This window comes from Pygoscelis adeliae, unplaced genomic scaffold, assembly GCF_000699105.1.
Source record: "Pygoscelis adeliae isolate BGI_AS28 unplaced genomic scaffold, ASM69910v1 Scaffold27, whole genome shotgun sequence".
Lineage (NCBI taxonomy): Eukaryota > Metazoa > Chordata > Aves > Sphenisciformes > Spheniscidae > Pygoscelis > Pygoscelis adeliae.
The window spans coordinates 2169533-2183773 of NW_008825410.1; the positions used below are offsets into that span (position 1 = coordinate 2169533).

At 40.3% G+C, this 14241-nt stretch overlaps 1 protein-coding gene across 1 annotated transcript; it reads left to right on the top strand.

The window, feature by feature from the left end:
- Positions 1–5630: 5630 nt before the first annotated feature.
- SAMD9L (sterile alpha motif domain containing 9-like) lies at positions 5631–14238 on the top strand (the record flags this gene model as incomplete). Its single annotated transcript, XM_009330582.1, has 3 exons — positions 5631–5753; positions 5935–6035; positions 9558–14238. A coding segment is annotated over exon 3 (4680 nt), but the record flags the coding sequence as incomplete, so codon positions are not given.
- Between the last annotated feature and the right edge of the window lie 3 nt (positions 14239–14241).

Sequence of the window (14241 nt, forward strand, 5' to 3'; positions counted from 1 at the left end):
CGAGGCTGAGGGGTGACCTCATTGCTCTCCACAGCTTCCTGAGGAGGGGAAGTGGAGAGGGAGGTGCCAATCTCCTCTCCCTGGTATCCAGTTTAGACTGGACATTAGGAAGCATTTCTTTACCGAGGGTGGTCAAACACTGGAACAGGCTTCCTAGGAGGTGGTCGATGCCCCAAGCCTGTCAGTGTTAAGAGGCATTTGGACAATGCCCTTAATAACATGCTTTAACTTGGTCAGCCCTGAATTGGTCAAGCAGTTGGACTAGATGATCGTTGTAGGTCCCTTCCAACTGAAATATTCTATTCTGGTCTATTCTATTCTATTCTAGATCAAATAGCTTGGGTCCTCTGAGAGGTCTGCAGGTTCGTTCCCTCGAGACACCTGGTAGCCCAGCTTCCTCCAATTCTCTGACTCCCCAAATGCCTCAGACATGGGTGTTAGCGCTGGCCACACAGCTCAGGGGTAGCCTGAGTAACATACGTTGGGGTCCAGCCCCTCAAGGGTCCTTGCTGCCTGTCTGCACTGCTACCAGCACTCAAGCTAGCTAATTCAGTTAGGTTTGTACAACCTGCAGTCATAGCAGCGTGTATCTTCACAAAAATACTACTGAGCTTCAGCACCCATCTCCATCTGCCTACCAGCATAGGAAGGGCACACAGAGTGCCAGTTGTCAACCATGCCTATTTAGGAAACCAGAAAAAAAGAGTACTCAAGAAATGTCTTTGCTCTAATTTCATCAGTCAAGGATATCATCTACTTATGAGTTCTACCACAAGGAATGTGAATAAGAGGTGTGATGCATAATTTTATAACAAAAGGCATAAACAAAGAGGGAATTGTGAGGGTGGGAAAGCAGCTGTGTATTTCCTAGAGAGGCAGCTAACCAGGTAACAGCAGTGTTTCAGATCACAATGTCTAAGCCTTTTAAGCAGGCAGTTACCTTACAAAAGATAACAGCAAAGAACAAGGCAAGATAGGAGCAATCAGAGCCATTTCACAATTACCTGTTAGAGCCTTCCCATACTTTGACTGACATTGCAGAACACAAAAGAATATGCACAACAATTTCAGCTGTTGTTTGTGTAGATTTTGGTAGCCTGCAAATGCACATGTCCATACAAGTATGTGATTTGACAGCACCTTCCACTCCTTCCACTGGTATGGTCTGGCCCACACTAGTAAAGGAGCTCAAGCAACCTCACAGAAAGCTGACCAGATCTGACCTGTCCATAGACTAAGCTGACATATAACAGAGTGCTTCCTTGGACCAGCTCACCACACAATCATACAGTGCAAGAGAAGAGGCCAGAACTGGGGGAAGGATGATACTGCTTCAGACCCCACTGAGATCACAAGCTGCTGGGGAATGTCAGGTTAAGAGCCTTCTGTGAAATGTTGGTGCAGGGAAGGAATGGTTGTCACATCAGCCCATACAACACAGCTCAGGGAAACACAGTACCGTGCCATACAATCAGGAAACAGCCAGCAATTTAAGAAAATGAAACTAACACCCACAGAGTGGCTCAGATAACTGGCCTGCAATAATCAAAGGAGTACAGCTGCTTTTTACACAAGCACTAAGGTTATGTAGATACAGGCTTAAGCCTGCAGAGATTCCCTCAGGCTGTGAGTTCATCAGAGTGCACAACCGAGCAAGGCTGGTGTGAGCCCCAATCTGAACGTCAGTTCTGCTGGCTGATAAACCAAGAACTATGCAGAAATTATCTATGCCAACCTGCCTACTGCTCCTAAAAGACTAGCAGGTCCTGCTGTCTCTGGACTGGTTGCTATTAGCAATATAGTGCTTGCAAGACTCGTCCCCAGGGAAAAGAATCATTTGCAGTTCACTCAACTTTCCCTCTTCAGCAACTGAGAATTTAAGTAAATGCCAGGGAATGTATCTTCCTGTGGGCCAGTGGCAGCAGGCAGAAAAACATGAAGAATACAATGCAGTGATCACTGTATATGTATTTGTGGGTGTTTCTGATTGGCATTTGTCATTTCATTTTCATTTCCTTTCTTTAAAAAGAAGCCTCAGGAAGCACAACCCTAGAAGGAAGGAGAGCAACATGCAGGAAGTTTTGAGAAAGAACTGAAGGGAGGATGATGGACAAACAGAGGCAATGATGAGAAAGATGGCCAGTCACATCAGCATCAGGAAAATACAGGCCTATGTGACTACTAAGTCTTTTTAAAGAAAAGTTGAGAGGCTATTGCCAGAGTAGACACAGAATATATTTGCCCCTGAAAAGAAAAAGCTCTGGAGGCCTGTGTGACCTCCACACCTGAAAAATAAAGCAGATGCTGGAACAGATAAATGTTAGTAGGTATCAGTAGGACAGCAAGGAGAAACAACGTAAGAAATGGGTGAGTAGTAACTTAGGGAACAGAGTAAAGAAAAGAGCTGATTTTTTTTTAAAAAAAAAGGGAATAAGAAACAAGTTTTGTAAAAGATCATGCAAATTTTTTTTTCACTAATGAGAAGAGCTCAAGGAGCTGGCTGGATTATTTCAAGTGTTGGTGCAGAACGTGATAGGAGGAATTATTAAGGTAACAGAAATACAGTGAGGTAAGAATCATGGAATATAGGTGTCAAAAGACAGAGTAAAGTTTGAAATGGCAGAATAATATTGTACATATAATGATCTGACAAATATAAAGAAATTAGAGGAAATAGGAATCAAAATAACTCTGGAAGCTCTTAGAGAACTGCTGGCAGTCTGATCTACAGATCATACTGGATATGAACAGTGATCTCTAATTTCAATAGGCAAAGAAAATGCAGAAGGAATGGTATCATTATGGCAATTACTAATATACGTTAGAGAACAAAGCCTATGAGTTGCAGCAGGGGACAGGATTTCAGTGGTGAGTTTCCACACCAGTCACTGAGAAACAAGATAGTATTTTTGACTCAGTTTTGCTGAATAATGAGACTACAGGGAAAGACCTGATGTACAATAAGAATTTTTATTTTAATAAATAATGAAGTCATTCTAGAAGAGTTGATTTTGTGCTGTGTTGATTTTGTTTGCCACATCAACAAACTTCATGATTAAATGTCTGCAGATGGCATCTGAAGGGAAAAAACTTGTGGGAAAGGGATGCTGCTGATGGCCAAACAGGCAAGACGTACCATACCAAAACCGCAGACCTGGTTAATGGAAATAGCTAACACCAAAAAAAAAAACCAACCCAAAACCTTGTGAAAACAATGGATGAACAACTTAGTAAAAGCACAGAGAGTAGAGCAGAGAGGAGTCTGTCTCACAAGACCGCTAGGATTGAAGCTGACTAGTGGTAATGATGGATGAGAAAACACAGCTAGCCAGGTGCACCAACAATGACCTGGTTAATATGAGGATATATTGTCTGCACAGCCTCCCAGCCAGCAGCCTCAAACATGGGGTAGGTAACCTGGAACACCAGGCAAGTCCCCCTAACTGGCAGCAGAGCTGTGACCCTAGAAACTGGGATGAAGCTGGGGAAACTCAACAGCCCCTCTGGGGCAACAGCTCAATTTGGGCATTGCTTGGATTCCTACAAATGAGAAGTAACCAGCTGCCTCAGCAAGCACACACAGCTACAGGGAGAAAACTTTAATGATCCCCAGGGAAGCAGGCTATGCCTCTATAAACAAAGGCACCTGCCAGAGAAAGCAGTCACTCTCCTCCAGGCAAAAAGGTGCAGCAGTGGTTCAAATCCACAGTGCTCAGGGCCAGCAGCATCTAAAGCAGACGCTGCACTTCATGGCACTTGGTGTTCTCCGAGTCCCACGTGCTGAGTCAAAGCCAGTATTGTTATTTCTTACAATTTTTCATACCAGAGTGCTTAAAATAATGTCAGACCTGCACCATAGCCTGGAAAGGTGATGTTTTTATTGCATCACATCAAGTATGAGTTCGTATCCCTTGGCCTTGACATGAGAATATATGGGAGTGTTTAAACTACAGCCATACCATTCCATCTGCTGAGGATGCATTCCTGAAAAGTGCAGCAATTAGGGATTCAACAGGTAGTGATATAATTTTTCTGGTAAGAATTTGTGCAATAGCAGACGGGTGCATGCCAGGACTTAAGAAATACACATAGCTGAAGTACATAGGGAAGCATATAAGGAATGAAAGCAATAGTAGTATGATCAGCATCAACAACTGGAAGAGATGCTGTCTTTTCCACAGCTGGCTTTATGGTGGCTGGAGATGCTGTTTGCTTTCTAAAACTTGCAGTACCCTGGTGACCTCACCCAGTTGTTCTCAGAACAGATATCATTCTGAAGGATTGTGGTGGGTCGACCTTGCCTGGCTGCCAGATGCCCACCCAGCCACCCCTCTCACTCCCCCTCCTCAGCAGGATAGGGAGAAAATAAGATGCTAAAGATCCTGGGTCAAGAAAAAGACAGGGAGATAACTTACCAGTTACCATTATGGGCAAAACAGACCCAACTTGGGAAAAATTAATTTAATTCATTGCCAATTGAAATAGAGTTGGATAGTGAGAAACAAGGAAAAAAACTAAAACAACTTCCCCCCACCCTACTCCATTTTCCCAGGCTCAACTTCACTCCTTCTTTCCCAACTCTTCCACCTCCTCCCTCTGCCACCCCAAGCGGTGCAGGGGGATAGGGAATGGGGGACTGTGGTCAGTTCATAACAGTTTGGTCAGTCCACAGGTGTTCCTCTCTGCTGCTCCTTCCTCCTCACACTTTTCCCCTGTCCCAGCTTGAGCTCTTCCCACAGGCTGCGGTCCTTCATGAACTGCTCCAGTGTGGGTCCTTACACCCAATACAAGGATTTTCAACCTCTTCATCTGTGGGATTGGACACACAACTGCTAGTGCGAGCACTCTTGCTGCCACCCTTCTAAACAAATGTGTTTTAATGGTTGTCATCTTCCTCAGATGCCTGCTGTTTATCATGGTCATTCAAGACAGGCAAGGGCAAAGGATGAAAAAACAGGGTAATGGCAATGGTCAGTGGAGTAGGGTACTGCAAGATCGGTGTCAGTACTGTGAAACATTGGAAGTAGAAGCAGTCAATAGCAGGGTATTCCAACATAAAGCTTGTTCACTGGGCGCTGGAGGACAGTACAGTGCAATATGAGCACACTGCCTAAGGGAAAACATTTCTGGAGTAAACTATCCACAGAACTATACCCAAGCTACACTTCAAATCAAACTAGTTGTTTGCTCCAAAGAAGGAGACCAGGAATAAACTAACGTATTTGCAGTGTGGGAAATCAAGCAACCAAGATGAGGAGCAAGTCAGTAAGCCTGATTATTTGAAAGTGCCTATATGGAAGAATGTTCACATTTCTCAAAAGCATCTCTTGTATTGTTTCCCTTTCCCCCCCTCATTCCAGGAAAGTTCTGCTGGTTTAAGACCATATGTCTAATTAATTCCATTTTATTAGCTAAGTATTGCTCAGACAGTGTTTCCTAATTTCTCAAGTTTCTGGATAACAGCTCAAGACAGCGCTGTGTAAGTGTTCTAATAAAGGCATCCTAGAACAGAATTCTTACATTAATTTCCTAAGATAATAATGATTTCCCAAACAGAAAGTTAGGAAGAGGCAGATCAGAAGCAACCTTGGTTGGTAAAAGAGAAAGCAAAAGGGGAGGAGAGCAGTAGAACCTCCCAAGCACCCTTCATCTATCTCCTCCCATTTCTCTGCAACTCTCAGCTTCTGACTTGCCCAGTCTACAGCATTTAGACACCGTGTTGGAAGGGTAAATTAGAAGCATGCAAGGTAAAGGTAAGGAATAATAAATATTCTCTAGCAGGCACTGTCATTTCTCTCCTCTAGAGATGGGTGTTTGCCACTGGGAAAAACTGATCATATGCCTATCGATGCTCTTTCCTTCCTACTATTTCTGACCCCAGAATTCTGTTGGAAGTTTATAAACTAATTTTATTTTTTTTTTCCCATACTTTAGAAGAGCAGTTCAGCTGAATTTTAGCTGTTGGGTTTCCTGCTTGAACAAAATACATGGATTGAACAACTATAGGAAAAAACCTGCAGAACAGAACAGTTACAGTAAGTACACGCATAATTACTTCTAGGCTGGAATATTTTATGAAGACCTGATACCATTTCTTTTTTCTTGAGTCATTAATTTTACGTATAAGATGATCTATAATCTACTAAAATAAACTCTTCCAAATCTGTTAAACATCTGCACATGAAAAGTGGTTGTTATGAGATTAGAGTGAAATAATCCCAAGGAATATGTCCTCAAATAAATTATTTTGCAGAAATAATGTGATAGAGTTGTTCCATGTTGGAAAAGGACATCTTTAAAGTATTTCAGTTGGCCAGAATCATTAACTAGCCAGTAACATGAAACGTAGAAACACTGCATCAAGTCTAGGAAATGAAAGTATCCCATTCTGCAGCTTTATCTCGTTAGTGGGGGTGCAAACACTGAAACATGGAGTAATTGTTCTAAGGACATAAACATGTTTGCTTTGTTTGCAGTACATGTTAGGAGTAAATTGTACCTCTGTTAGAAAATTGTACCTCTATTAGAAAGCATGAGTTTGGTGGGAATTAGAATCATACTTTTACATTGCTGGGTAGAACACTGTCTCTGAGCAGAAGTATTTTAGTTTCGGTTTCTTTTCCCAGCTTTTACATACCTGGGTGGAGTTACTGGTGAATACGATAGCTACTTCAGTCACAGAATAAAAACATTGAGCTTCTTTCCCCCTGCACCCTCAATTTTTGACAATATGTGCTTACCATCGTGGCATTTTAAAGAACGAGAAACTAGTTTTTCTTTTTCTGTGAGCAAAAGGGAGGGTCTGTTAAGAGAAAATGCAACTGCAGGCTTCCGTAGCCTGCAGCCCCACTTTTTTCTCTGTACTCATGGTTGATTTGTTAAACCGGGAGGCAGTTTGGCCAAAGGTAGGACAGCTGTTTTCCTGCACTAGCTATAAGAAATCTTTACTATTGCTTCTCATTAAAGTTTACAGTTTAGGAAATCAAATAACAGGTTGAGGAAACCATGTCACTAGGGTGGCTTAGGTAACCAAGTGTTTCTTTCAGAAAACAAAATTTCACTGAAAAAATCTAAGAAGTCATTTTGTCTCAGGAACACTCAGCTATGAATAAGAAAAGGTGCATGGAGGAGACCATTACCACTAATGCAACAACTGGGTGCAATTCCATAAAGTAAAAATTTCAGATGGATGAATATAATTCTCCCAAAGGAAGTGAGAAGATAAAGTAAAATTAGACATTAAGGGCAATTATTTTATTTTATTATGTTTCTTTAAAGGTTTTGCAAAAAGTCCACATTTACTAAGACCGAGTGGATTGTAAGATGCTCTTCTTCCTATCACTTATCTCCACAAATGCTACTGAACTACTTGCTTTTGTTTAATTTGAGAAACCTTAGTGAACACAAAAGGTACTGAAAAGGTAGTCCGGAAAAGATTTTCTTTTCATTTGCAATAGCAACAGCTAAGTAATCACAGCAGTATCTTTCCACCCCAATGTCTCTTTGCAGTGTTATTCAAGTAAATTCCGTACCTAACCACGTCTAAGCATAAAAAAAAGGTTGGATTTCTGTGTGTGGTTGATTTTTCTTCTTCATCAAACTGGGAACTTAATGAGAACCATTTGTGGCATGTACACAACATGATGGGTGAACAATTGGCTGAAGGGTTGGACTCAAAGCATTGTAGTAAATGGAGTAACATCTGGCTGGCCAGTCACTAGTGGTGTTCTCCAAGGCTCAATTTGAGGGCCAGTTCTCTTCAATGTTTTTATCAATGACCTGGACACAGGAGTTGACTGCACACTAAGCAAGTTTGCCAAGGATACTAAATTAAGAAGAGCCATTGATTGAGAGGCCTTACAGAGAGATCTTGATAGATTAGAGTGCTGGGCAGTCACCAACCATATGAAATTTAATGAGGACAAATGCCGGATTCTGCACCTGGGACAGTGTAATCCTGGATGTACATATAGATTGAAGGACAAGAGGCTGGAGTGCAGCCCTGCAGAACGGGATCTGCGGGTTTTCGTTTATGCTAAGTACAATAAGAGTCAACAATGTGCCCTGGTGGCCAAAAGGGCCAACTGTATCCTGGGGTGCATTAGGCACAGTATAGAGAACGGGTCAAAAGAAGTGATTGTCCCACTATACTCAGCATTGGTGTGGCCTCATCTCGAGTACTGGGTGCAGTTTTGGGCTCCACAATATAAGGATATAAAATTCTAATTCTAATTATTCTAATTGATAATATTAATATATTAATAATATATTATGAAGGCCTTATAATATACATAATATATACATAATATATAATATATTAATATAATTAATATAATATTAATAATATTCTAATAGATGCGTCCAAAGGAGGGAAACAAAGATGGTGAAAGGACTAGAGGGCATGACTTATGAAGAGCGGCTAAGGATACTAGGTTTGTTCAGCTTAGAAAAGAGGAGACTGAGAGGTGACCTCATTGCCGTCTACAAATTCCTTATCAGGGGGAGCAGAGAAGAAGGTGCTAATCTCTTCTGTCTGGTGTCCAGTTGTCATGGTTTAACTTCAGTTGGCAACTGAGCACCACGCAGCCACTCGCTCACTGCCCCCCACCCAGTGGGATGGGGGAGAGAATTGGAAGAGCACAAGTGAGAAAAACTTATGGGTTGAGATAAAAACGGTTTAATAATTGAAATAAAATGATAGTAATAATAATATAATAATAATAATAATACACAAAGCAAGTGATGCAAAGTACAATTGCCCCCCCCCCACTGATCGATGCAGCTGAAAAGTCCTTGGCTAGTGTAAGCACTACCTAGCAACAACTAAAACATCCATGCGTTATCAACTTTGTTCTCACCCTAAATCCAAACCACAGCACTGTACCAGCTACTAGGAAGGAAATTAACTCTATCCCTGCCGAAACCAGGACACCAGTGATAGGACATGAGGTAATGGCTTAAAGCTGCATCAGGGGAAGTTCAGATTTGATATTAGGAAAAAGTTCTTCACTGAGAGGGTGGTCAAGCACTGGAACAAGCTCCCCAGGGAAGTGGTCATGGCCCCAAGCCTGTCAGCGTTCAAGAAGTGTTTGGGCAATGCTCTTAGATATATGGTTTAACTTCTAGCTTGTCCTGTATGGAGTCAGGAATTGGACTCGATGATCCTTGTGGGTCCCCTCCAACTCAGGATATTCTATGATTTTATGATTATTTTTTTATTATTGGATGGCCCCTACAACCACAAATAGGTGTCCAAATGACCACAAACAGGTATCAGTCACAATTTTTGTGTAGTGTCAGCTACAGAAGTGGTTTAAAAACAGGATTCAAATAAAATCATTCTGTAATAAATCTGTCTCTTATAGGTAGCTAATGCCTTATAATTGATCTTACTTCACATTCCCATGATGTCCCCTAATTGAACTGTTGTATTCCATGTGGCAGATTACACTAATGAAGAAATTAATGGTTGATAATAGCAAGGAAATACATGTTATTCAGGTAACAGGCTATTATAAATCACTTGTTTATTAATTTTGTGATTTTTTTCCTTAAAGAATGGAAAATTCAAACACTGAAAAAAAAGAGAAATCACATTCATATCAACATATTGAACAGTGGACAAAAGAGGAAGTCAAACAATGGGCAACTGAAGTTGTTAAGATTGACCAGAAACATGCAGAAATCCTGTTTAACCAAGATGTGACTGGTTTTAATTTGAAACTGATTACTAAGGCAGATTTTGTGGAAATGGGCATACCTCATGGGCCTGCTCTTCGATTAATGTATTTCCTGGAAGAGCACGGCATTCTAGCTAGAGGTTCAAACCAAGCTGTGGAACAAGAAAGCACTGAACAGAGTCTTGGTGAAGAAGGAGAAGATGGAGAAATGGCAAAGAAAGAGTGCAAGAAGAAATATGGGTCATTTAATTCCAGTATACTACAGGATTCTAAGACGGAGCCCATAGAAGACAAAAAAGCAATGAAGTCAGCTGACAAAGAGAACATATCAGGCAGCCAGCACCCACCTGGAAAGATGTGTATGCCATATCCTTTTGATAATTTCAGTGATGGTACTCGATACACACAGTATAATATTCTTAATGTCCCTGAAACAGGGCCACTCAATCTCATTGATCCAGCACATGAATTCAAATTACTTACCAACACAGAGAAGACACTAGAAGAGGATATCATGATGAAATTTAGCAATGAAGTCTTTAGATTTGCTGCAGCCTGCATGAACTCCCGCACAAATGGCACTATTCATTTTGGAGTCCGTGACAATCCACATGGGGAAATTGAAGGAATAAAAGTTACCAAAAAAGAAACATACGTTGACCATTTGAATACGTTCATCGGAAAGTACTTTAATGAGCAATACATCAGCATTGCAAAAGCTTGCATTAGAGAACCTAGATTTGTGGAAGTATTATTACAAAATGGAACTCCATCACAGAAGTTTGTCATTGAAATAGATGTGGTTCCCAAACACTGCATCTGTGGTGCAAAATATTTCTGTACCAAAACATACGAATATAAGACTAAGAGCTGGAAAAAAGCTGTCTTCATCCGGGATGGAGCTAGTTCCAAAAATATTCAAAATACAAAAGAATTTGAAACTTTTAAAGGTACCTTGACATCTTTAGCAGATTCTCGTGAAAGAGCAGAGGAAGAATATAACTTAAAGCAAAAGAAGTCAATGAATGAAGGACTAAAGCTAGTTAGTCTGCTCACGGGTAACAGGGACTCACTAGATAGCTCTTATTATGACTACTACATTTTGGTAACAAACAAGTGCCACCAAAGTCAAACTTCGCACTTAGACTTTTTACAGGAAATAAAATGGTTTGCTGTGCTTGACTTTGATTTTGAATCAGAAATGAATGGTGTGTTCAAGACTTACAAAGAAAATCGAAATGCCAGATCTCACTTCCCAGATTATTATGAAAACAAGGTGGGTTCAGTTTCTGAACAAGCTGAAAAGCTGAAACTGCACCAGGAGACCAACTGGATTTTCTGCAATGGTGGATCAGACTTCAAAGGCAATAGCGAACCACCATTAGATCCCACTTCATGGCAACAAGACAGAGCTGCTGGTGTCAGAAAAATGATTTCATTTCTTTCACACAAAGATGTAAAGCAGAGTGGAAAGTTTTTAATAGTGTTTCTTTTGCTTTCCACAGTGGAAGATTCAGCAGATCCCCTTACTGAGACTTTTATGACATTTTACCAAGAATTAAAGGGACTAGAATACATGGTCTGCATTTGCATTGGTGCAGGCACGTACCAGCGATGGAAAGATCTTCTGCACGCTAGAGGCATTAGTGAGGAAGCACTTTCAAACAAATGTGTTTCTAATTTAAGCCTGCAAATGGTGAATGGTACCATCATGAAATTAAAAACAGTGACACAGTCTTCAAAAAGACTTCTGCCCTCTGTTGGTCATTCTACCATTCTTCTAAAGAAGAAAGAAGACTCCATGGCAGCATTGGAAATACTTTGTGAAAATGAATGCAAAGACACAGAAATAGAGAAGGATGCAGATAAATTTCAGAATTTCATGAAAGAGCGGGAAGAAGATTTTTATCGAGGTGGTAAAGTATCATGGTGGAATTTCTATTTTTCTTCTGAAAATTATACTTCAGATTTTATCAGAAGGGACAGTTATGAAAAGCTTGAACACCTAATTGTGTCTTCATCTCATAGTGCTAATCAATCACCTGTAAAAATTATCAACCTTTACCACCACCCAGGCTGTGGTGGGACAACATTAGCTATGCATATCCTTTGGGATCTCCGGAAACAATTCAGATGTGCTGTTCTGAAAAACAAAACAAGTGATTTTGGAACACAGCTGACAACTTTACTCACCTGTGGAGCAAACAATGACACAGGCTATTTACCAGTGTTACTTCTTGTGGATGATTTTGAAGAGCAAGAAAATGTCTATTTTCTGCAGAAAGAAATTCAGGCAGCTATAACAGAAAAATGCATTCGGTATGTAACTCCTTTAGTGATCATTCTAAACTGTATGAGATCTCAGAATCCTGATGAAAGTTCAACAATCAATTTCTTGAACAGTATTTCTTTAAAACATATGCTTTCTGAAAAAGAGCAAAGGGCCTTTGATCAGAAACTAAAATATATTGAAAAGGTGCATCCAAATCCTGACAATTTCTATTCATTTATGATTTTGAAGAAAAACTTTGATAAACAGTACATAGAAAAAGTGGTAAAAAATACCTTGCATAACTTGAATACTGCGTCTAAACCAGCACAACTTGTTTGCTATCTAACACTGTTAAACTCGTATGTAAGAACATCTATAGTTTCAATATCACTATGTGAAGAATTCTTAGGAATTAATTCTCAAGAGATTGGCTGCAGTAAAGATAAATTGATAGAAAAGATGGGAATTTGTTCCAATATTCTAATATATGATCAGGTACATGACTACATGAGATACAAAGGTCTTCGCATCATTCACCCATTAATAGCATCTCACTGCCTAACAGAATTGAAACGAACCTATGGCTTGCCTAAAAGTGAAATTACATTGCAGTTATTGAAAAAAGATGTATTTTATAAGACTTCGTTGAAGAAAGACAAACTTATTCGTGATATACAAACCCTGCTGGTTACCAGGCAGCGCAAGGAACATGGCGATGAGTCAGACACATTGTTTTCCCCCTTAATTGAAGCCATTCATAGGGAAGAGAAGTGTAGTAATGTGGAATATGTGTTAAAAGAAGCATCCACTAGATTTGAGCAAAACGGTTACATTTGCCAAGCCTTAGCAAGATACTTCTACATCAAAGAAAAGAAATTTGACTCTGCATTATACTGGGCCAAAGAAGCCAAACAAAGAGCACAACACAATTCATACATATCAGATACGCTAGGTCAAGTCTTCAAAAGTAAGCTAAGACACTGCGTAGAGTGCAAAGCAAAGAATGCAGTCTTGGCAGCCGAGGAACTGAAATACTTGCTAGAGCTTGCCGAGAAGGCTTCACAGGCTTTCAGAGAATCTCAGTGGCAAGCTGAAAATGCAGGCAATGGACAATATTTGCAGCAGGAAAAGCTTAAAAGAAAGTTTAAAACGTACAATACTGCTGGTTATCAGGGAGAGATAGAAACTGGTCTTTATGTTATTGATGTCCTTTGGCGTGTCCCTTTTTTCAGAAAAGATGACTTACATTGTAGAAAAAATTTGACAAAGTATCTATCAGGAAATAGTGTTTTGAATGTAGATAAGCCTAACACAGAGACTGAAATGTTCAAGGCTCTTGAACATTATTCCAGCTTTTTATGTAATTTGCGGTCACGGTTGAAAAGGGCATTTGAATTTTTTGAAGACTACTTTGTGTTTTTCAAAACACAGACCAACGAAAAAGAAATTGTAGAAGCAAAATTATATGAGAAGGTTCAAGAACATTTTACCAAATACACAGAAATATTTTGTGATTTCAGTTTTGAGCAACTAAAAAGTAAACAGGTCTCAAAGTGGTCCAGGTCTCAGTATATAGAAGCATACAGGGACACTATGGAGGCTTCCAAAGCAGGCTCATTTTCTGGCATTCTGGAATACCTCCACAGAAATCACAGAAATGCTGACAGAGAAATAGAAGACATAGTAGAAGCATATGTAGTTTTGTTGGAGAATGCACAAGCAACTCTGAAAGACAAACAGAATTTGATTTTGGCAAATGTTGTTCTGAACTGCATTAAACCTAAATCCACTAAGTTACATCCTTCTGAGGTGCTGAGAAGTCTGCTTCTAAGCATTCTACAGGAAGTGGAACCAACTTCACAGTGTGTAGAGCCCTTCTTTCTAGCCTCCTTGTTGTTCTGGCCCCAAAATACAAAAGAACTAAATAAAGATTCCAAGAAAATGGAAACTTTTGTTAGATGCTTAAGTGAGTCTTTCAAAGAGCTCTATGGAACCTTGCATTGTTCCAGGCAGCCTCTGGCTCTTTTCTATCTGGCGAAAGGCAGTGGCCTGAACAGATTTGTTCACAAAGGAAAAATAGATCAGCTTTTCAGTTCACTTTCAGAACAGGAACTGAATTCCCTCTGGCAGAGTGGAAGTATCTGGAAGACACAGGCTGTTCAAGACCTTTTGCTTCCTTTGGATGGAAGAGCTGAGGGTAAGGTTATCTACATAGATTACGGCAGCACTGAAACCTTTAGGATACCAGTGAAGCCCGTTCCCTCATGCCTATTGAAAAATGGCCCAAAC